This window comes from Vigna unguiculata, chromosome 3, assembly GCF_004118075.2.
Source record: "Vigna unguiculata cultivar IT97K-499-35 chromosome 3, ASM411807v1, whole genome shotgun sequence".
Lineage (NCBI taxonomy): Eukaryota > Viridiplantae > Streptophyta > Magnoliopsida > Fabales > Fabaceae > Vigna > Vigna unguiculata.
The window spans coordinates 37,343,669-37,366,709 of NC_040281.1; the positions used below are offsets into that span (position 1 = coordinate 37,343,669).

The following is a 23,041-nucleotide window of genomic DNA, read 5'->3' on the forward strand; positions in this document are numbered from 1 at the left end:
TATATGAAACAAGAGGAATTGAGAAATTAAAGTATAATTCTAGATATCATACAATTGCAAACAAAAAAAAATTACTCAATCTTACATGAGTAAGAAGTAATTTTACATCATCTAAGATGACTAAGGAGTAATTTACAGAAAGATGTTAAAATGATTAAACCTTAAATTTAATGTATTGAGTAATTCATAGTATTATCACTTATGAAGATACCATGTTTTCTATTAATAATTTGATGATATAGTAACAATTGTTTAATTAAAAAAAGTTAAGACTTAAATGTAGAACTGAAATTTTGACATGAACAGTGAATCGAAACCTTTGATAACATTATATATGACATTAAATTTAAAAAGTAGAGGATTTGTTAAAAGAGCTATGAATTTAGGATTGGTAAAACCAAATCTTACCATATAAGAAACTTTAATGATTCATGAATTAACCTAGTCATAATAATTCCCAGAAATGTTGGACATTCTTGATGGGGAAACATTTGACTCTGACATGAGCAGCTTCTTTCTCTCTGAGGGGCTGACACTAACTTTTCCTGTTAGTAAACTTAAATACAAATCCATGATTAATGTGAGTGAAGTTTTGCAGACCCAACTCAAGAAGCACACAACACAAACATTAGATTTAGATTGATTCCATCCCCACTATCCTTTGATTAGACCCATCAACAACAAATTGCTAAGCTAGGAAAGTTCTCTATCACTCTCACCTCGCTTCGCATTTTACCACAAACTCACTTATGCTTTTCCCAACGCTTCACTAATATCACTTATGCCCACTAACTATAACATTCCAAACCTTCCTATTATAGAAACAGATTCATCACACCACTCATCTCAACCGTTCGATCAAAACTTCATCTCTGGGTCCCACCGCTAAAACCAAACCGCCCACACAATTATACTACTTCTTTTTTCTTTCAATCCAGGGCGGCTGACCTAATCTCTGTTTTCGACAACCAATGCCTTCCACTTTCCTTCCCTCCAATCACAACACGACACGTGGACCCAACTACGACCAAAACATTGACCAGCCCCTCATAAACCGGCTCAACTGGGTCCCATAAGATTTTAAGCCACCACTAAAATCAGACAATTCACTTCAAATAATTGCATACCAAACCCTGAATAATACACTAAATTACTAAATTAGTGTCGATATAGTTGATTATTTGAATCTTCGGTTTAAATTCCGGTCATGTAATCAAAATGTAAAATGATGATCGTTTAATAATTCAAGATTAAATAATTAACTATTACCGGTGGATTTAGAGTGGTGTTAAGTTATTTGTGTGAAATGGTAATTGCAATGAATGTAGACACAGGATTTAATAAAATCTATTACTATTATATCAGCATTCAGCAGCATTCCATATATAGACAGTCCACCTATTTGTAAAGAGTACAATGTCACTGTCTTCATCCCCACTACACAGGTTTACTGAAGGCACTATTTACACCCAACCCCAAAACTTATGTATAATTGCTTAAGGAACCAAACCTATAATGTTCCTCACCATCTTGTACTTTGGTTGAAAGGAACTTGCTTATTTTGCTACATTTTTTTTTCTCAAACTATTTAACAGATGTCTTATTTTCTACTTTCTCGACATTTTCCACTTCCTATTGGATTTTTCCTATATGGACAAACGCTATTAACAAGTGAGGAACAGAGAAGGGAACATTTCCAGCACCGGCCTTTTTCAGCAAAAAGCTCGAGTGATGGAACAGGGTGAAGCTGCAGGGAGAAAGTTGCATTTTGAGGTAAATATGAGGGACATTTTAGCAATAACCTCCTAAAGTTACTATCTGTCTAGTATTCTATCACTAGTCCTCCCATGGGGGCACGGTGTGGTATTCCCTTTCTTCTCTTGGCCGTTCTGTAATTAACCGAAGTCGGTGGTGGCGTGGACGGTGTGAAACTCTGCACCTTGTTGCTGTTGTGCTTTCCATGGCTGCTGTTGCTGCTGTATGAATCCTCTGAATCTGATGCCATTGTTGCTGACTTTTTCTTCTTCTCGAAGTTCCTTGAAGTCCCCACAATCTATAATTCATTAACGCATTCATTAATATTTAATTCAAAAAAATACCACCATTCAAATCAAGAATCAGAGACTGACAATTCAAATCTTGAAAGATCAACAAGGGCCAATTTTGAAAACCAAAAATTCAAATATTGGGCAGAACAATTAATTGAAAACCCACAGTAACATTCATGGGTGTAGACGAAAAAGTCAAACCCATTCAAGTGCTGGCTTGAAAACAAAGCAAACTAACATGATCAAAATGTTACCTTGGTGTAATATTATTAATGTATCAATCTCAATGTCATGGTTTTTTGGATTCAAAGAAAAAGACATTGAAAAAAGGAAATCCATATTTTTGAGGGGTTTTGGATTTGAAAAGGCTTAGAAGAATCTGAGACAATGGATGACATTGTGTGTGGAGTGATGATTTACCTTGCAACCAAGAGAACAGAAACGGTATGAATCAAGAAGGCTACGCTCACAGACTTCACAAGTGTTGGTGACTCCTTTACCAGGCCTTGGCTGAGGCCTCTCGTTCAAGAAAACAACCCTTGCGCTGTTGATAATGTAGGTTTGGACCCCTGTAATGTCCAACACCTTCTGAATCTCGTTCACCCTAATCACATCATGGTACGAGGACCTTCTTATCTGTCACAAAACAACGAAAACAGAGCACATTAGAAGGGAATGGCCATTTCTTGCATTCAAGAACAACAACGTCGTTTAATTCTGAGGTTGTGACTTTTACCCATCCCACCACAGCACTTGTCAAAAGCAGGAAGGTGGAAATTAAGGAAGAAAAAAAAAACAAAAGGGAATTAATTAACCACCCAAAACAGTTAATATTTAGGCACATAGGAAATTGAAATTGGAACATAGTTAATGACAGTTCAAATATCTCAGCAGAGAAGGGGAAAAGATGGGACTTTTTAACTAAGTTCCAGAAAAAGAAGGAATCTAACACGCCCACAAAAGGAAAAGTGATAATTTTTAACAACAATGAGTGGAGGATCAGAAGTGTGTCAGAAGCTGAGAAAGAAAGAGAAACAGAGAGAGAGAGAGAGAGAGAGAGAGAGAGAGTTGATTGATAATATGAACCTGAATAGCACGGTGGTCTTTGTGGTAAGCGAGGCAGAGGGAGCAGAGTGCGCCGTTCATACAATCCAAACAGTACATGTTGCACTCGCTCTTGTGCGAATCAGCGTGAAGCTTGCATTGAACGAAGAAGCTCTCTTTCAGCAGAGGCTTCAGCCACGGCGGCCACCGGTTGTCCTCGTCATCGGGGCCTCCAGAACCCTTTTCGAAAAATCAAAATTTGAATCAGACCCAGAAAGCAGAAGAATGATTAATTGCATTTTTTCACAGAACAAGAAGAAAACAGTGAGAAAGTAGATGCAGGAAAGAAGAAGGTGAGTGAAAGTGGGAGATTGAGTTACCATGATTCTGCGGTTCTTGGGCTTGATTTCTCGGACAGTGGTGGCTTGGTTTTGGAACGCCAGCTTGAAGGTAGTGTGTTGAAGAAGAGAAGTGTGGTGTGATGAATTTGAGGAAGTGGGAGAGAGTGTGTTGTTCTGAAGAAAAGAAGAGAGAGAATGGAAGGTGAGGGAGATTTTGAGGCGGTGTGAGAGGGAATGGGTTCTTGTAGAATTTGGAGGCGGTAGAATAGAAGATGTTTGAGAGAGAAAAAAAAAAAACAAACAAGACAGAGTGTGTATGAGAGAGAGAAAAGAGGTTGTTCTTATCCACACAACAAAGTCGTCTCACACGACCAAACCTAGCTCTCCCAACCCAAACCCAACAGATGCGTTCTTGGTAAGGAATCCATCTCCTTCTTTCCTTTTTATTTCCTTTCATTTTCCTATTCTCCTTGTTCTTATCAATTTTGGTTTTTCCACCCTCACCTTTCTATCATTTCTTCAAACTTTCTTCTCTTCTCACTTTAATTCCTTTTACACCACAAATATCTTCTAATTGCTACCTTCCAACATTAAACCTTAAATCTTTATTATTTTTTGGAACATAAGTTCAATTAAAGCCAAATTATAGTTCCAATCTTAAGTTAAGAAAATTTAATTCAATCAGATATACTTGAGAGTTTCAGTTAAGCAAATTTAATTTCATCCCAATTTAATCAAACTTAAGGACTGGTTTAAGCTTCAGATTTGTAATTTACTAAGATAAATTCAAATCAAACCAATGGTGTGGATTTTTTTTATTAATTATTATTATTATTATCATTATTTATGTAATGTATATGTTTAATTTTGTTTGTTATTGTTTAATTTATGTAATTTTATTACAATAAAATATGTTGTTCACATATTTAATAATGTAATTATGTGTGATTTTTTCCCCCAAAGATAGTTTGTTTTTAATTTTAAAAAATAAATATTGTGCATTTGTAAATTAAGAGATCTGTTAGAATAGTCTCATTACTGCTTTTAAATATTTGTATCAACTAAAATATAATTGAAAGTAGAAATTCGAATTGAAAACAAAACTAGAATATTGAAATAAAAAAAACATTTAAGAATTAAATCAAACCGCGACAAAAAAATATCATTTGTGTCTTAAGATTTACAATACATATTTATTTTAGTACGAAATTATTTAAATAATTATCGAACATCTATTTTCCGAAATTGATATCTCAATCACAATCAATAATTTTTACTAATTTAGGAATAGATTCAAAAAGACTCAAGTGGTCGATAATAATTTAATATCTTTTAAATTATATTAATCGATCATGATTGAATATGCATTCAATTGCAAAAACAAATTAAAAATTCAAACAAAAGATGAAATCTCAAAGTAATTTCGAAAGTCAAATTTAATCGTGATTAGATGAAAATCTTGAATTGAGCGGAAATTTCAGCCTTTTATCTCCATTGGAGATTGATCCAAACTTCAATAATGTACAAAATAGTGAAAGAAAAGAAAGAGAAAAAAAAAACAGTGTTTTAGAAATTTACTTGTAGATCGCAAAATATCTATTCCATAACTAACATTTTATCTATTTTAACAGAGATCTAAGCTAGTATATGGGCCTTGACTAATCCAAGTCAAAGGTCCATCTAATTACTTTATGAAAAAGATCCATCTAATTACTTTGAATCTTATGTGACTGAGTTGTGTTTAATTTAAGACGAGCAAATTTAACGTGTATCTAAACTTTCCAAAACTTTCAACTTCAAGGTTTGTTTTTTACCCTCTATACTTTTTCTACATGTTTACATAAGTATTCTAACTTTTTCTTTTCTTTTTAACGTGTTCAAAATAAAAAGAAAATATAATTTCAAATTGTTTATTCTATAATATGAAATATTTTATCCATAATTACACGAAACGTGGTGCTTATTCTAGATACTTTCAAAATTTCCAAATAACTTTTATAAATATTATCAAAATTTAAATTCCAAAATTAAGCACCCTACACTTCTTTTTGTCTATTGTTTGTAACTAGAGATGAAAAATAATCTCCTTCGACAAATATTATTCAAGTCTTAGTTTTTTTTATTTAAAAAAAATAAAATTTTATTTACGAAACACAAAAACCAATTTCATTAAAATGAATCATTTCAAATTATTTAAACGAAACATATTTAATTATTTCTACAATGTTTTAACATTTTTATTTCTGTTTTATTTTTTCACGGGAGAATGATTTATTTAAGTACTCAAATTTGTTGGTAATAATCCATTTTTGAACTTTATGTAATTATTATTTCTTTTTTCGATATTTGATATTAAACAAAAATGTGCTTTACATTAAATCATTGATAATATCATATTTTAATTGCTATGATTTTTATTTAATTTTATAAAAAAATATTTAATTGATATTTTGAGAAATTCTAAACGATTACAAATATATATATATATATATATATATATATATATATATTATTGAATGATAGTGATGACAATGACTCGAATATGTGTAGTACTTATTTGTTATTGTGTCATCTTATTAACTATCGAGAATGTGAAAAAATATTCGCGATTTTTTTTATATTTGAGAGAACTTATGGATATTTGTAGATATTTTTTTTATTTTTTAAAATCAAATCTTTAAAATATAAATTTATTTTAAACAACAAATTTTAAGTAAATTTAATTCAAATTACTTAATAAATATTAATACAAGTAAATTTGGCCTTTTTAACAAATAAATTTAAATGAGTTGTGTGAAGATATAAATTTTAAAAAATTAATCTTTTACAAAATAATTTCAACTTCATAGGTCTAAATAGAAAATAGAATTATATAAAGTTAAATTTTCAATGATTCTTCTATGATTAATGTTGGAAGGGGGAGCCTTTCATCCATAAATGAAGAACAGTTTTGATGATGTCTACTGATCTAGGATAAAATATAGCTTGGTCCAGTTAGGATATGCATTAGGCAATTAGCTTCTCTTTATCAATTGTATTTCAGGCCTGCTGTGTAATCCTGCACATGATTAGTTTCTGAACTAATGGATTAGCTGTGAAGTCTGGCACAAAGTGAGTGAAAATGTACTCACGATAATCGATTAGGTAATTTGCTAATCAAATTAGTGACAGCAAAAACCTTTGTATAAAAGCTGTTTTTGGAATCTGTTTTGGTGGAGGAAAAATAAGAAAGATCACGCAGTCTTCATCTGAGAGACACAAAGTTTCAGAAGATTCTGCAAAGATAACTCAAGTACAGATCCAAGAAGAATTGATGGTTGATTCTACCATGATGGATCTTGCTTGATTCAAGGAGCATCAAGTCAAATCTGCACAGCTTAGGTGTATTCGTTTCTTGTTTTGTTTTCTGTATTATTGATTACAGTTGCTTCAGTGTTTGAAGTGTGGACCTAGGTGCAATTGTGTGGATGCATTGCTCCTAGGGGAGTTCTTGATTGTTGAATCAAGTTCTTGGGTTTTGGGGGTTAGAATTACATAGGTGTGCTTGTAATTCTTGGAACCTTTCTGTTTAGTGGAATCCTCCTAAGTGTGTTACTTAGGAGAAGACTGGATGTAGATTCTTTTTGAATCGAACCAGTATAAATTGTGTGTCTTGCTTCTTTCTTCTCTCTCATAATCTTTCTTGATTGACTTAAACAGTCCATTAACCCAGAACTGCGAAATTGATTAATTGAGCTTTAAAACCTAAAGATTTATTCAAGATTCATCTTAAACCATATAAAAGTTTGTTAATCAATTCAGATCCCTTTGTGGTTAAGATAATTAGACAGATCCTTTTCATTAATAATTTTATTTTAATCACTTAAAATTAAAGGGTAATACTTAAATAAAATTTACTAAATCATATTTGAAATATGAGTCGTACACCCAGAATCAATCCACCAAGTATTATGGATAATTTCAGTTAAGTTTGATTCAAAACATACGTAAACATTATGCTCATATTTCTTTTCGAACCAAGTTCTACGCTTTATGCAATCCTTCTGGGAATGTCCAGATTTCTCGCAGAAATGACATTTGTCATTTTTCTTCTAGATTTTGGTTGATAAGTCAATCTTTATGGTCATTTACTCTTTCCATTTTTCTTTATAAATTTCTTTCCAACTTCTTGACTCCTCACATGATGAATGGAGTGGCTTCCTAAGTTCTCGAGTTTGGTTTCCTCTTGAGCCAACACATTGTGCAATTTATGCATGTTTCACTTGTCTTTCATTGTGTTGTAGTTCATCTGAAACATACCATACTAAAACAGTAATGAGTTCAGAAAGAACTGCACGAGAAAACTTTCATCCATTGTCATTCTTAAAGACATGAGTCTTGTTGCGATGTTTGTCATCTCGATCATGTGCTCATGCATAATATACATCAAACTTCATGGTAGTCAAGGTACTCATCAATGTCCCAATGATGGACTTGTCAATAATTTGGAAGTGTTCTTCCACAAATTTCATAAACTCTTTCGCATTCTCAATTTCGGGAAGAGCTGACTTAATGTTGTTTGCTAAGCTCATTTGCATAAACATTATGCTAAGTCTGTTTGACCTTTCCCAAGCTTTGTAATGACCTTTCTCTTCGTTACTACCAGTACTAGTGATAGCAACACGTTTTTCAACTTGAAAAGGCAAATCGAGATCTAATAAACCTAGATGAAATTAGACTTGCTCATTCCAGTAAAAGAAATTCAACCCATTGAAGACTGAAACAGACGTACCAACCGAATGTAAAGATACTAGAACAAAGACCGAAATCATCACATGCCTAACATTAGTCCTTTGAGTCATATAACTAAATATAAATACAGATTCAAACATAAATATCATTCTATGTATACTAATGTTCTTCTTTGGGAGATCCATTAATTTACAAACATAGTGAAAACATAGTGACACTAATAATTTTATATAACATTAATGATAATTAAATATATGTATCAACTAAAATCACCTATTACCTTTGGATATATAAATAAAACTAGTGACACATACAAAATTATCTACAATCATGCTCATTAATTATAAGAACAATTAATCAATCTTTGGACGATCCTGAAATGCTTTATAATAATAAACTCCAATTAACCAATAAATCAATTATTCATAATTTAATATCCATATTAAGGTAATTGACATAAAAACATTAATAATTTGAAATCAAATAACTTTACAACTTTGCCACTTTGGTGACTAACAAAATTTAACATGCTTAATCTCAAATAAATATATATACATTTAATAGCTATAAACCATACATAGCATTTTCATAATTTAATTTTAAATAAAATTAGAGATACATTATTTATATAATAAAATTAAAAAACTAATTTTAATTTCTTAATAATAGGATTGTTTTTCGATCCAAACCTTTTATTTGCAATTAAACCACAGCGGAAAAAACAAAACAATTTAATTGCACACTCATGTTTCAGGGTTTACATCCATTCAATTTGCAATTAACTTCCAGTGTCACATAATTCAATGTGCACGTAAAGCCAACAATCCAATTTAATTATTTCAAAACAAAGATATTCATTTTTTTTGGCATTCTCGTAACAGGATTTTATATTCCAATTCATGGTTTTCATCAAATGCGAATTGGAAATCACGGTCAAAACCCAATTGTGATGTAAGAAAATCTCAATTAAAATGGAAATTGAAACATTAATATCATGTAATGCAAAATAAGATCACTTGTTTAATTAACATCATTCTTATATTATGAGAGTGCGTTAATTATTTCGAGGTCGAAAATAATTAAAATAACTTTTTATTTTGTTAAAATAAGGAAAGATATACAATTTTATTTTATATTTATATTTTAACGTGAAATATTTTATAGTGTATGGTGTGATGGTTAAATAATGTTTTTGTTTGAATTCATGTATGACTTCATTAAGGATTGACCTATAATTGTTACTTTTAAATATTATAATAAAAGAATTCTTTTATATAAAATTGAAGGAAACTGTACTATAAGATTTTGTATGTACTATAAATTTTGTATGTAATATATGTTTTTATACGTACTATAAGGTTTTTCACCTACTATAAGTTTTTGTATATAATATGTTTTTTTTATACGTACTGTAAGGTTTTTTCATGTATCATAAGTTTTATACTAATATATGTTTTGGTACATACTATAAGATGCATGTTTACATCGGTAAAACATAATAGTTAATAGTTTTATCATTTGGTTAGATGAGTCTAATTGAGTATGACTTTAGCTCACATGCAAGTTTTATGTTACTAGATTCATTTATTAAGAGTGTGTTTACATCGGTAAAACATAAGAGTATAATCGTTTTATCATTTGGTGATGTGGGTCTAACTGAGTAAGACTTTGGCTCATAGGCGAATTTTATGTCACTAGATTCATTCATTAAGATGTGTTTGCATCGGTAAAACATAACAATTTTATCATTCAATTATGTGAGTCTAATTGATTGAGTGTGACTTTGACCCATAGTCAAGTTTTATATCGTTACATTCATTTACTAAAACATGTTTGCATTGGCAAAACATTCTTGTTATACGATAATAAACATGTATTAAAAAAATTGCAGTTTCTCAATCTGTGAATATTTCTAATATTCATTATGGTATTCTCAAGCTAAAAAATGATAGTTTGGAAAGAGAAAGTTCTCCATTTGGGTTGGATGGACATTGATTATGTTATTATTAGAGATGGCAAATAAACTCACTCCTGTGGGTATTGCCAGACCCGTCCCCGTTTTGACGGGGAATCCCCACATTGACTGAACATGTGTATGGGTAGGGGAAATCCTGACTTTTTCAATTGGGTATGAGGATGTACATATCCCTGCCATATAATACCCGTCCCCGCCATATCTCCGTATCCGTTTAAATTATTAAAATATTTCACAATTAATTAAGTAACCATATAGTTTTGAGAGGGGGAGCCACAACTCCCCCCAACGATTTGTTTTACTTTATTTTCTATATATTTAAAAATAATATTTATATATTATTACTTTATTTATATTAATCTCAATGATTTTTATTTTATTTTCTATATATTTAAAAAATATATATTTATATATTATTACTTTATTTATATATTATTACCTTATTTATATTAATTTAGTTTGAAAATACTTTTTTTTTAAATTTAAAAATCATGTTTTTTCTCTCTATTATAATTTCTTATACTTTTTTATTTGGTTTCTCTCTCTTTCGTGTCTTCATCTCTTTCTCTCGTCTTATTTCCATCACAATTTTCACCATTAATTCCTTATTATTTTCAAAATCAAATTACACTACAGCAAAATTGAGGAGTTAAGGAACATTTTGGATCGAACAATTTCTTCTTTTGAGTAAGTTAATTTTTTCCTTTTTTTTCAAAGCAATATGTTTTCCTCTTATATGTGACTTTTCTACGCTCTAGGCATATCTCTATTTATTAGAACTCATAAAGTCATGCTCTAATTGTTGATCAAACTCTTCTTTGTGTAGATAGGCTATTTTAGGATTTGAAGTTGTGTAAGGGAAGACTAAGATTATGAATCTACTCTAAGGTAAGGGAAGCTAATTATTTAGAAGTTATTAGTTTTCTTACAACCACATCACACAATAATTTGTTGTTTGATCTACCAAACTTCACTTTATAAGTTGATTTTGTAAGATTGAGTTAAATTTAAAATTTATTTTGTTGTTTGTTGATCTACTAGTTAATGTCTAGTATCACATTCGAGATTTATATGCTGGACGTGAGAGAGGTATGTTTGAAATCTCACATCAACTAAAAATAAGACTAATTCACGGTATCTAAATATATACTAACCTCATGTTACCATTAGTATTATCAGGTTGAATTACATTTAAAAGTTACTTCTTAATAATCTAAATTGAGAGAATTTTTTTTCTAAAATATAAAAAATAATCTTAGTTATATTATATTTGAACCGATATAAATAAAACATTGATTTTCATTTTTCATTTTATTTCTTCGTCCTACCAACCAATTTAAAAAATCATTTAACTCGTTTTCTATTTGCTTTCCTATCAATCTTTTTCTCTCTTAAGCTATACATATCTCGGTTTCTTTATGCAGAGAAAAGTCTATGACTTTTTTTTTTCTTTTGGTATAATTGAAGTCTTGAAACATCTCATACAACTTGCGTTGTTTATTAATATTATATTTTTAATTGATGAAATGTGTTAGCTTGGAGGTTTTGTCGTACATGTAAAAGCTGAAGCATTTGGTATCTCTTGTCAATTTGCATCATAATATAAAATGTTAATACAATAGTCAAGCCGCAACCAAAGTAAATTATTTTTCTTTAGTAAGCCAATGTTTTATTTCCTCATCAAAAACGCATATTTCCACCCACCAATAATTAATATAAGAAAACTAAATGATTCTTGAACCAACTCCATCTATTGGCTAAACCTAATCATACTCATCAATTATAATCATATAATATGAAACATATGAAAAGGGAACAAAATTATGCAAGTGGCTGTCCCTAATCATATAGTATCATGGATTTGTTTTTAAAGAAACAAACTTTTCTTAAACAAACGACAAGGAAAAAACTCGATTATTTTATTTCTCTCTATTAAGCAAACTTTTTTGTAATGCCATAAAGAAATATTTAAATCTACAATATCATATAAACTACCATAATCTAGTATTGTTAAGTTGATTCTAATAGTTAACTTTATGAGTTAATTATCTATATAATTCATTGATTGTTGTCAGGGAATTCATATTTAATTAACTTATAACCCTGATTGTGGGGAAAATAAAAAGTGTTAAAAATCATACAATAGAAAAATAATTACTTTTTAGATGAAGTATGCTCATAGATAAGATTATAAATCAAAATATAAATAAAATAAAATTTAACGTGATTTGACTTTTTGAGTTTATATTCATCAATACTTAATAAAAATATTTTATTATCTAATTAATATGTTTGCTATAATTTTTATAAAGATAAAATTGTAAACTTTCTCTAGTGACAACAAAAATAAAAGTGTAAATTCTCTTATTACATTGTAAGAATAAAATTTAAAACTCTCTCATATAATTTTTATAAAGATAAAATTGTAAATTCTATGATAAAAGCTAACTCTACCTAAATTTCCTATATTTTTAAGAAATAGATTAAGTTGATGAATAAACTCAAATTAATTTCTCATTTTTATAATACTTACTTTTTTTTAATATTACTTAATGCAAAATTTTGATAAATAATAGTATAAAAGCAACACAAAAATATATTATCATGTGAAAAACTAGGAAGGAAAAAGATGATATATTAATAATTTAATGTTTTGTAGTTGATGGAGATCCACTAGAGAGATGAATTATTTAGCGATTTTCAAGATGATGAATAAGTTGATAGAAGACCATAAGTGTTTTAGTGCTTTCTGAAATATGATGGCATAAAGTTTGAGCAAGATCCTTTTTTTCTTAGTGCAATCAATATATAAGATAAAGACAAGACACTTTGCAGTTACTTGTTAAGTAGTTGGACGTTGGTTCCTGAATATGAGTTAAAACATAACACATGAGATTTTTGTTGAGGTTTATTGTTAACGATACATCGATGAGACAAACCACACGCTACTCACCTCCCAATCTCGAATTAAATCAACTATGTTTAAATATGTTTCATTAGAAATATGAGTTCTCGAATCACTAATAAGGTCTTAACCAACCTACTTATTGTAACACCCCATTTAATTAATAAATATAATTAAAGGAAGCATCACACTGAATAATAATAGAAATGTGGTCCAGAAATTTAAACCTTACTCCTTACAATTATCCAAGGAAGTTCGAACATAAAAGGCACACCACGATGCCAAACAGGTATAAAGGTAAAACAACAGTAATTGATAATATACCAAAAGCTAAAACAGAACATGGGTCATGACCCTAAAGGAAAAGCCCAAATAAAAGAACTCCAGCCCAGGTAGACTATGCAGCGGAATCATCTCTCCTCTGTTGACCACGAGTACCTCTCACATATGCTCCCATCAATAAATTGATGATCATCGCAAAGGTAGAAGAACAACATACAAAGCAATCAAACAAGCAAAGGGTAAGCTAGAGCCAAAAAGATTTTATCATACAATCAGATATATTTTCACAATCCGATATGCATACATCATCCAAACATGTTATGACTTTCCAATCAATACACCAAGACTCGACTCATCCGGATACATATAATCTGGTCGGATTCAGTGGATGCTTGCACTTGTGGTGGATTACCTGCTCACCCCGAGCTATGTGTTACAAGTGTTACAATGATTCAATCCCCCACACACAAGGTTAGCCCTTGATGAGTTTCAGGCCTCCTACTACTCTCACCACAATAGTTAGTCCGCTCTAAGTGAGACTAACTGAATCCTTAGAGTGTCAGGATGCAACCTTACCTTGAATCCTTACCAAATTATATAGATTCGGCACCACTATGGGCACCCACTAACAGGGGCCATGGAATTACGTCCCGACCACTGAAGCACTATCCTGAAATCTCACCTAGAGATTTAAAAGAATTACGCACTGACACAGACCAATCATGCTCAATCAATCAGGTAATATTTATCATACACATAACCTCATGCCAACCCTTTTCAACCAATCCTCGTTCATATCCAAATATTGAATACATACCAACTCATCCTTTGTATTTCATATCAATGCCATGCCCATTTGATACCAACATCTCATTTAATTTACATGTCAAGTTCATACCAAACCCATCATTCACCATCCATGAATCACATCACTCATACATAACCGTTCATCACATATTTTTACCATAACAATCATATCCAAGCAAGTGCCAACCATCCAAGAACAAGAAACAGCCAAACACCACACTGCCTTCGCCCAACTCCTCGCTCAGGCTAAAGGGTCTCGCTTAGGCGAGCCCCCTTCGCCTAGGCGAGGGCTCGAAAAGGGGGAACAATAACCTCACGTGGAATCTCGCTTAGGCGAGACCCCTCTCACTTGGGTGAGATTTTCGCTCGCTCAGAAAGAACGTGGGTCGCCTGAGCGACTACTCACGTGAAGTAGCTTGGGTGAGCCTTTGTTGATCTCGCCTAGGCGAGACATGCTCGCTTGGGCGAGAAAACCAGTGCTCAACACTGTTCTCTCGTGCAACAGTCCAATAACACAGCCCAAACAACACAATACGATATTTTATAAGCTCAAGCAGTAAACAATCCATGAATCATGTAATATCATCAAAGAAATCATGAAAAATCAAAGCTTTAACAGAACCCTAACTTCCCTTACCTGGAAAAGGGCTAATATTGGACTTCAACTCTTAAGCCAGCGAAACCAGTAGCTCCAAGGGCAGATATATGAAGTGAACGGGAGATGGAGGTTGAACTCACTTGAACTTGGGTAGATCTCCAAACCCTAGCAGAGGTTCTGTGGAGAGAAAATGGATGAGTTAGGACACTGATTTTTCAGAATGACTTGCAAGTGAGGGACTTTAGGGGACTTGGCACCCTATGGGCCAGTCCTTTAGACCCAAGAGTGTGGCAGCCCCTAACATTAGGGTACTCATTAAAAGTGGCCTTACACTTATAATAATAATAATAATAATAATAATAATAATAATAATAATAATAATAATGATAATGATAATAATAATAATAATAATTGCATCCACAAATCAGACTTCAATGGTCTTATCTCTGCCCGTAATAATGAAATTTTGTGCTGGTATTGAGCTTTTATGGCGATTGGTTTCAATATAAAAACTTTTCTTTTTCCTTTTTGTGAAAAACAACAGTTTTCTAGTTCTATGTAATTTAACTTTTAGCCACGCTATAAATCTAAGCCTTATCAGCAAATGTTTGCGTTATCCATACTATAGAATCTCAACTCAGATAACAACAAAGATAAGAAAAACCATATTATATATATATATACTCTCATGCACCTTAAACATGGTTATCAATTTAAGATTCAATATGAACTGAATGTAGATCAATAAAATCATATTCTCATAACTATTATTTAAATATCTTATATTTAAATTATCCATCAACATCATCTAAATATCTGTTTCTATTATTGTTGCAGATTTTACTTACGAGAACTGTGGATAAAGATTACATCGCCACCTCGATTGCCATTGGATGGGGCCCTTTATCATTAAGTAATATGGTATTCGTTTAAGAGATTAAGGACTCTATAGAAATAGAAGTGAAGAATATCAATATTGCATAGAACATTCACTACGTGCCAATTGAAACTATCAACATGGTGAAACATGTCAGATGAAGTTCCTAATCAGCAAAAAATTATTTTGATGATTACTTCTCTTATTATAAAAGGAATATTTTTTTTTTAAAGTATGATATGTTAAAGTTATTTCTTTTTTCTTGTTGATGTATTAGTGTGTTAGAGAGAGAAAAAAATTAAAAAAAAAGTTATTTTTAAAGGTTTTTTAGTAGTAATTTATTCTATTTTAGAAGATATTATTATTTTGTCTTTGAATTGAGAGAGACAATGTGATTTTATTTTCTTCACTATAATTATATAACTGCTAATTGTTAATTATGTTTATCTTTTTATTTTTTATTTAAATTCAGTTATTATGTTGTTATTATAATATCTACATGGTATTAAGTTTGATTGCTTTGTAGTATTTATAAGTTTTATTAACACCGGAATATGTTTAGAAAAGTTTTCTTAAAGAAAAAATATTTGGTATTTAAGTTTGTGCATGAGTAATCTATCCCTCTTTTCGAGTAACTTAACTAGTATATTCATTTATGGTCTATCATTGTTATTTCAATAGATAATAAGACTAATAGTGAAAAGTGGATAAATCTATTTTAAAGTTATGATAATAAAATATGAGATATAAAAATTTAATGAAAATAATTTTTTATTGTGAAAATTAAAGACGAAGGCAAATTTGCGAAAACAAATGTAATTGAAGAAAGACTCCTGACCATCACAAAGCAAAGGTAATTTTATTTTTTTGACAATACGATAGACAAATTCAATTTTGTCCAACATTATGGAAAAGAATAATACAAAGGAAATTTGAGATACTCTCGTCAAATTATATATGAGGTTTAGAATATTATTTACGATAAAATCTTATACTCTTAGAATGAGTGAGGTTAAATTGGTGATAAACCATGTAAATAATTTGAATATCTTATATTTGTCCAATTTTCAACAACAAATTTTAACATAGTTAAAAATGAATGTGTAAAACTTTAGAGTTTACTGAATTTGTATGATCAACTTATTATCAACATAATGAGTAGTATTATTGATAAACATCTACACTTTGAGGATATTATTGGAAGAAAGATTTTAGGTGAAAAAGTAAAATGGAAATGGTGGAAAGTTAAAAACAAACAAAATTTGACATTCATGAAAGGTATATCAGTTGAATGTGGCTCTAGTGAAAGTCAAAATTATGGTAGATCAAAATCTCTAAGTAGAAACATATCAAATGCTTTCATTATAGCAAAAGAGAGCCTGCAAAGAAATGTTGATAGAATGGAAGAAAAAAACTTAATCATTAACCTCACAAGGTTTTGTTGCAAGTGCATCAGAATATGTACATATTCTTGTTAGCGAATCAATAATTAGCTCCAACAATGGAAAACAATTTCATAATGGGTGATAGTAGATTTACGAGTGATTGATTTTACACTTATAAACCTATTTCGAGAGGTTGTTTTCATGAGTAACAACCATGGCTTACAGATTGTTGTAGTCGGTACTATCAAAATAAAATTATATGATGGTACTATATACATAATTCAATGGGTAGAACATGATAGAAATAAAATATGTATAAGATACAATAATACAATATATTCAAGTATGAGTTAAAAATTGTGTACCTGGAATTAATGAAGGATATATGGAAGCACGTAGTATGAGATGCTACTGTTCACTTTTTGATGGATATTCTCAAACGTAAGAGTGTTTTACGTTGTTACTTAAAAACTGACTAATGGGTATCAATTTTATAACCCCTCAGCAGAGACCAGGGACCTCTCAAAATGTATTTGATTATTCAAGCCCATCACAGACCGTTTATTAAACAATCCAACCCCATCACGGATCGTTCATCAGAATACCCAAAATTATATATATTACCCATACAATAATTAATATTAACAAATAACTTAATTTATTATTAATGCTAATCCATAATAATAACAATACAGAGAATAATAATTTTATATAATAAAATTATATAAAATATAACATTCTCCCACTTGAATAACATTAATAAATAAATTAATTATATCAATTGCAACATAAGTACAAATATCAATTAAGAAATATAAACATGAATCACAAAGATAATATCCGATAGGGATACTTACCATATGCTTAGATTTCTTAAATAATGGATAATATATAGAATAAAAACAAACATAAATATGTGATCCCAAAATGGTTCATAAATTCTCTATGTAGAAAGAGAAAAGATGTAACGAAACTGACGTCATTGACAAATTTACATCTCATGAAAACCATAATAATATAAAGTGTAAATCTCAGACTCCCACTAACCCAATACATCAAAAGACTTAACCACACCCATATGAGTTACATGATTTTGAAAAACTCCAACAAATAAGCCTTTAGTTAGTGGGTATGCTAACATATTTTATGTAGCAGTATGCTCAATCCGAGTTTGATAATCCAAAACTTTCTCTCTAACAAACATAAATTTTATATCAAAATGCTTTGAGCGAGTAGAACTTCTGTTGTTTTGAGATAAATGGACGACAACATTGTTGTCACAATATATCACAAGTGGCCTACAAATACTTTCAACAATTTGAAAGCCAGAAATTAAATTTTTAAGCCACACAGCTTGACAAGTAGCTTCATAACAAGCAACATACTCTGCCTCCATAGTGGAAGTAGCTGTAAGAGTTTGTTTAACACTCTTCCAAGAAATGGCTCGTCCTGCCATCATAAAAATAAATCCAGAAGTAGACTTTCGGTCGTCAGGGCAACCAGCAAAATCAGAATCAGAATAACCAATGACCTGAAGTTGATCAGACTTCTTAAAGGTCAACAAATGATCCTTAGTTCCCTGCAAATATCTAAAGACCTTTTTAACAGCTTTCCAGTGATCCAAACCTGGATCACTTAAGTATCTCCCTAAAGCATTAACAACAAAAGCAATATCGGGACGAGTACAAACTTGAGCATACATTAAACTACCAACAACGGAAGCATATGGGACTTTTTTCATTTCAACTATGTCATTATCATTTTGAGGACACTGAGATTTGAGGAGTTTGTCACCTTTTTGAACAGGTGCTGCACATGAGGAGCAAGAATGCATGTTAAACCTCTTGAGGACTTTATCAATGTATCCTCTTTGAGACAAACCAAGAATGCCATGTGACCTGTCACGAGAGATCTGAATGCCCAGAACAACAGAAGCATCACCAAGGTCCTTCATATCAAAGTGGCTATTTAGTATAAATTTTGTGTAATCAAAAGTTCAACACTACTACTAGCAAGAGGAATATCATCAACATATAAAACAAGAATGATGAAATGGCTCCCATTTTTCTTCAAGTAAATGCGATTTGAGGCATTTTCCTTGAAGCCAAAAGAAGTGACCACCTGATCAAATTTCAAATACCATTGCCTAAAAGCTTGTCTGAGTCCATAAATAGACTTCTTCAACCTGCAAACCAAATGCTCCTTACCTTTTTTAGCAAAACCATCAGGTTGAACCATATACACTTCTTCAAATAAATCTCCATTCAAAAAAGTTGTTTTGACATCCATTTGATGAAACTCCAAATCAAAATGAGCTATTAAAGCCATAGCAACACGAAAAGCCTCCTTAGTAGAGACAGGTGAGAAAGTCTCCTTATAATCAATGCCATCCCTTTGACTATAGCCTTTTGCTACAAGTCTGGCTTTATACCTTTCAACTTTTCCATCTGGACTACGCTTAGTCTTGAAGACCCATTTACATCCAACTGGTTTACAACCTAGTGGCAAATCCACAAGATCCCAAACATCATTATAGGCCATAGAAGCTAACTCATCATGCATAGCATTTAACCAATCATCACCATGAGAACTAGAGATAGCCTCTTCAAAAGTAGTAGGATCATCAACATTATTTAGATCATATTCATGCTCTTGAAGATACGCTAGATAATTATCAGATATAGAAGACCTGCGTACTCTTTGAGATCTCCTCAAAGAAATTTCTTCAACAACATCATCATGAACTTGTTCATCTACTACAGGTGATGTGGCATCCACAAGATCTGGAACAAATTCATTTTCATCACGGGCAACTAGAATGACATTATCTGCAGGAAGATAAATGGATGACACGTGAATAAAAACACGGTCTTCTCTAAAAGTGACTGGTCGTGGTGTATTGCTCCCATTGTCCAAATCATCCTTAAAGAATATCGCACGGTCAGACTCAATAACCCGCATAGAGTGAGAAGGACAATAAAACCTACTATCACGAGAACCCACACAATAACCAATAAAGAACCCACTGACAGTCTTGAGATCAAGTTTTTTTAACTGAGGATTATAAGGCATCACCTCCGCCTTACAGCCCCACACATGGAAATGTCTCAAACTTGGCTTCTTCCCAAACATGAGTTCATAAGGAGTCTTTGAAACAGACTTGCTAGGTACTTGATTAAGAATATACACAACAGTCCTTAAAGCATCTCCCCAAAGGAAATCTGGTAAAGAGGAATGACTAAACATACATCTCACCATCTCTAAAAGAGTGCGATTCCTCCTTTTTGCAACTCCATTTTGCTGAGGAGTACCAAGCATAGTATACTGAGCTTCAATACCACATTCATCAAGAAATCTAGCGAAAGGTCCAGATTTCTTCTAATCTCATCATATCTGCCACAATACTCTCCACCTCTGTCAGACCTTACACATTTTATCTTCTTTCCTGTTTTCAACTCAATAGCAGCTTTGAAAGACTTAAAAGCATCCAAGGAACTTGATTTTTCTGTAGGAGATCTATCCAACCAAAATGGGAATAATCGTCTATAAACGTAATAAAATACCTATATCCGCCCATGGAAGTGGGTGTGATAGGTCCACATATATCAGTATGAATAAGCTCCAACACATTATCACTCCTGTTTGCTCCTGTATTCCTTACTTTTGCGGTAAGCTTGCCCTTAACATAATCAACATAAGTATCAAAATCAGAAAAATCCAGATCATGCAGAATACCCTCTTTAATCAACCTCTCAATCCGAGGTCTAGAAATATGTCCCAGACGTCTATGCCACAACATAGAGGAATTTTCATCAACTCTACTACGCTTATGTCCAATAACAGAATTAACAGACATATCATTCAGATTCAACATGTAAAGTCTATCATATAAAACTCTTGAGCCAACAATAATTGAATTGAAATAAACAACAAGTTTACCATTGCCAAATTCAAAAGTGTAGCCACATTTGTCCAAAATTGAAACTGAAATCAAATTCCTTCTTATAGAAGGTACATAAACAACGTCTTTTAATAACAAAACATGTCCAGAAGGTAAATTTAAAGAAACTACTCCTATGTCTTCAACTAGTGCTCTAGCTCCATCTCCCATGATAATCTTGGACTCGACATCACTTGGTTTTCTCAGACTTGTGAACCCCTGTAAAGAATTCACAACATGAATAGTAGCACCCGAGTCCAACCACCAAGAATTGGGAGGAACGTCAATAACATTAGATTCAAAACAAGCTAGAGCATATAGGAGTATACCTTCCTTATCAGCATTCTTCTTCTTAAGAATATAACAATCAGCTAGCTTGTGTCCAAACTTCTTACAATAGGCACAATTCCCCTTGAAGTACTTCTTCTTAGGCTCCAAAACCACTGATGATTTCCCTGGGTTCCCTTTTTCAGGACGAGATTTACCTTTGAATCCCTTTTTCACAGGTTTAGTGCTTGAAGTAGTAGTTGTAAACTGCACACTATGAGACTTGGTCTTTTTAATCGATGCTTCCTCTTGAGAAATAATAACTATCATTTCATCAATTGTCTATTCCTCCTTTTGAGTGTTGTAAGAAGTCTTCAACATATCAAACTGAGAGGGAAGAGATTCCATAACCTGCCAAATCAAGTAACTATCATCAAGATCTACCTTTAGAGATTTGAGTTTGTTATAATAGTGCACAAGCTTCATCATATGCTCACGAACACCACTGACACCATCATATTTGGTCTTCTCAAGAAGTGACAGATATTGACCCTTTTGAGCTTTATCAAAAGTCTTAAACTTCTCATCAACTGATCTCATAAAATCCTTAGCATTGTCATTATCCGGAATGCTCTGTCGAATATACTTCTCCATGGTATATCTCATCACCATCAGGCACACCTTGTTCGAGTATTCCCATTTTTCACGAGAAGCTCTCTGGACAATAGTGGACTCAGGCGTAAGAGCTGAAGGTTCTGCTTCTCTCAAGGAAAAATCCATGTTGGTAATTGCTAGATACAAATCCAAAGATTCTTTCCAGTCCTCAAAATTTGTCCCATTTAAAGTTTTGACTGAAGTCAATGGCGTAGGCAAAGAAGCTGGTATCAAAATAACAAAGAAACATTTAATACACACTTATTGTGTAAATAAACAAAATAAATGTTTCTGAATACACAACAAAATATGCCTATGATATCAAATTATTTCTCATTCACTATGATCCCGCCTAAGGGTCCCGAATCATAATAAATAAGAAATATAACAAAATATAAAATATAATAAAATACAATGCACATCTCATGTCAAAAGAAATCTAATATCGATAGGGTACAAGACAAATAATTGACATAATAAAATTAAAAAAAAAAGTACATTGTATCAAGAAAAATAAAATGTATTAATAATAAAATACCGATAGGGTATAATTAATATTAATGTAATAATAAATTAATTAATAAAATATTTAAATTATATCATTCCCACAAAATTTCATACAACTGTACCCACGATAGGTGAGCTAACAATTATATAAAATTATATCATGCTTTAACAAAAATATAATAAATTATATAATGCATGAAATCATAATAATAATAATCATTATTATTATTAATTTAATTATTATTTATTTATTTATTTATTTTATTATTATTAAATGTAATTATTTTATTAATTGTTATTATTATTATTATTAATTTAATTTGGTGCACGAGAGGAGATAGATAGTTAATGTTTTAAAAGATTCAGAAAAGAAAACTGATGCACGATGCACGTGGCCATTAAGGTGCGAAATTTATGCCACCAAAAGTGATCATCATCATTCTTGCGCACGGTCGCGAACGAAAACGACCACCGTTGTGCACAAACGAAAACGACCACCACCATGGTGATCGAGCACCGTGTGCACCTCCGATGCAGCATCGTGACCCTTGCAGACGGGACCAACACCTCATCTTCCTCCCTGCAACATCACTGGACACAAACAAGATCGCAACTCCCCAAACCGGGAGCCACTGTAACGCCCCTTGAGAACATGTCATCGAGACTTTGACCGCGAATCA

The 23,041-nt window shown here is 31.7% G+C and overlaps 2 protein-coding genes across 2 annotated transcripts; both read right to left on the minus strand.

Annotated features, from left to right (window-relative positions):
- Window positions 1–1,536: 1,536 nt before the first annotated feature.
- LOC114178032 lies at window positions 1,537–3,842 on the minus strand. Its single transcript, XM_028063706.1, has 4 exons — window positions 3,473–3,842; window positions 3,135–3,332; window positions 2,469–2,684; window positions 1,537–2,053 (listed from the first exon to the last, which is right to left on the minus strand). The coding sequence occupies exons 1-4, from the start codon at window positions 3,473–3,475 to the stop codon at window positions 1,823–1,825; spliced, it is 648 nt and encodes a 215-aa protein (XP_027919507.1). The 5' UTR covers window positions 3,476–3,842; the 3' UTR covers window positions 1,537–1,822.
- A 17,700-nt stretch (window positions 3,843–21,542) lies between these two features.
- On the minus strand, window positions 21,543–23,020 carry LOC114175406. The gene is made up of 2 exons (XM_028060172.1): window positions 22,879–23,020; window positions 21,543–22,078 (listed from the first exon to the last, which is right to left on the minus strand). The coding sequence occupies exons 1-2, from the start codon at window positions 23,018–23,020 to the stop codon at window positions 21,543–21,545; spliced, it is 678 nt and encodes a 225-aa protein (XP_027915973.1).
- Window positions 23,021–23,041: the final 21 nt, after the last annotated feature.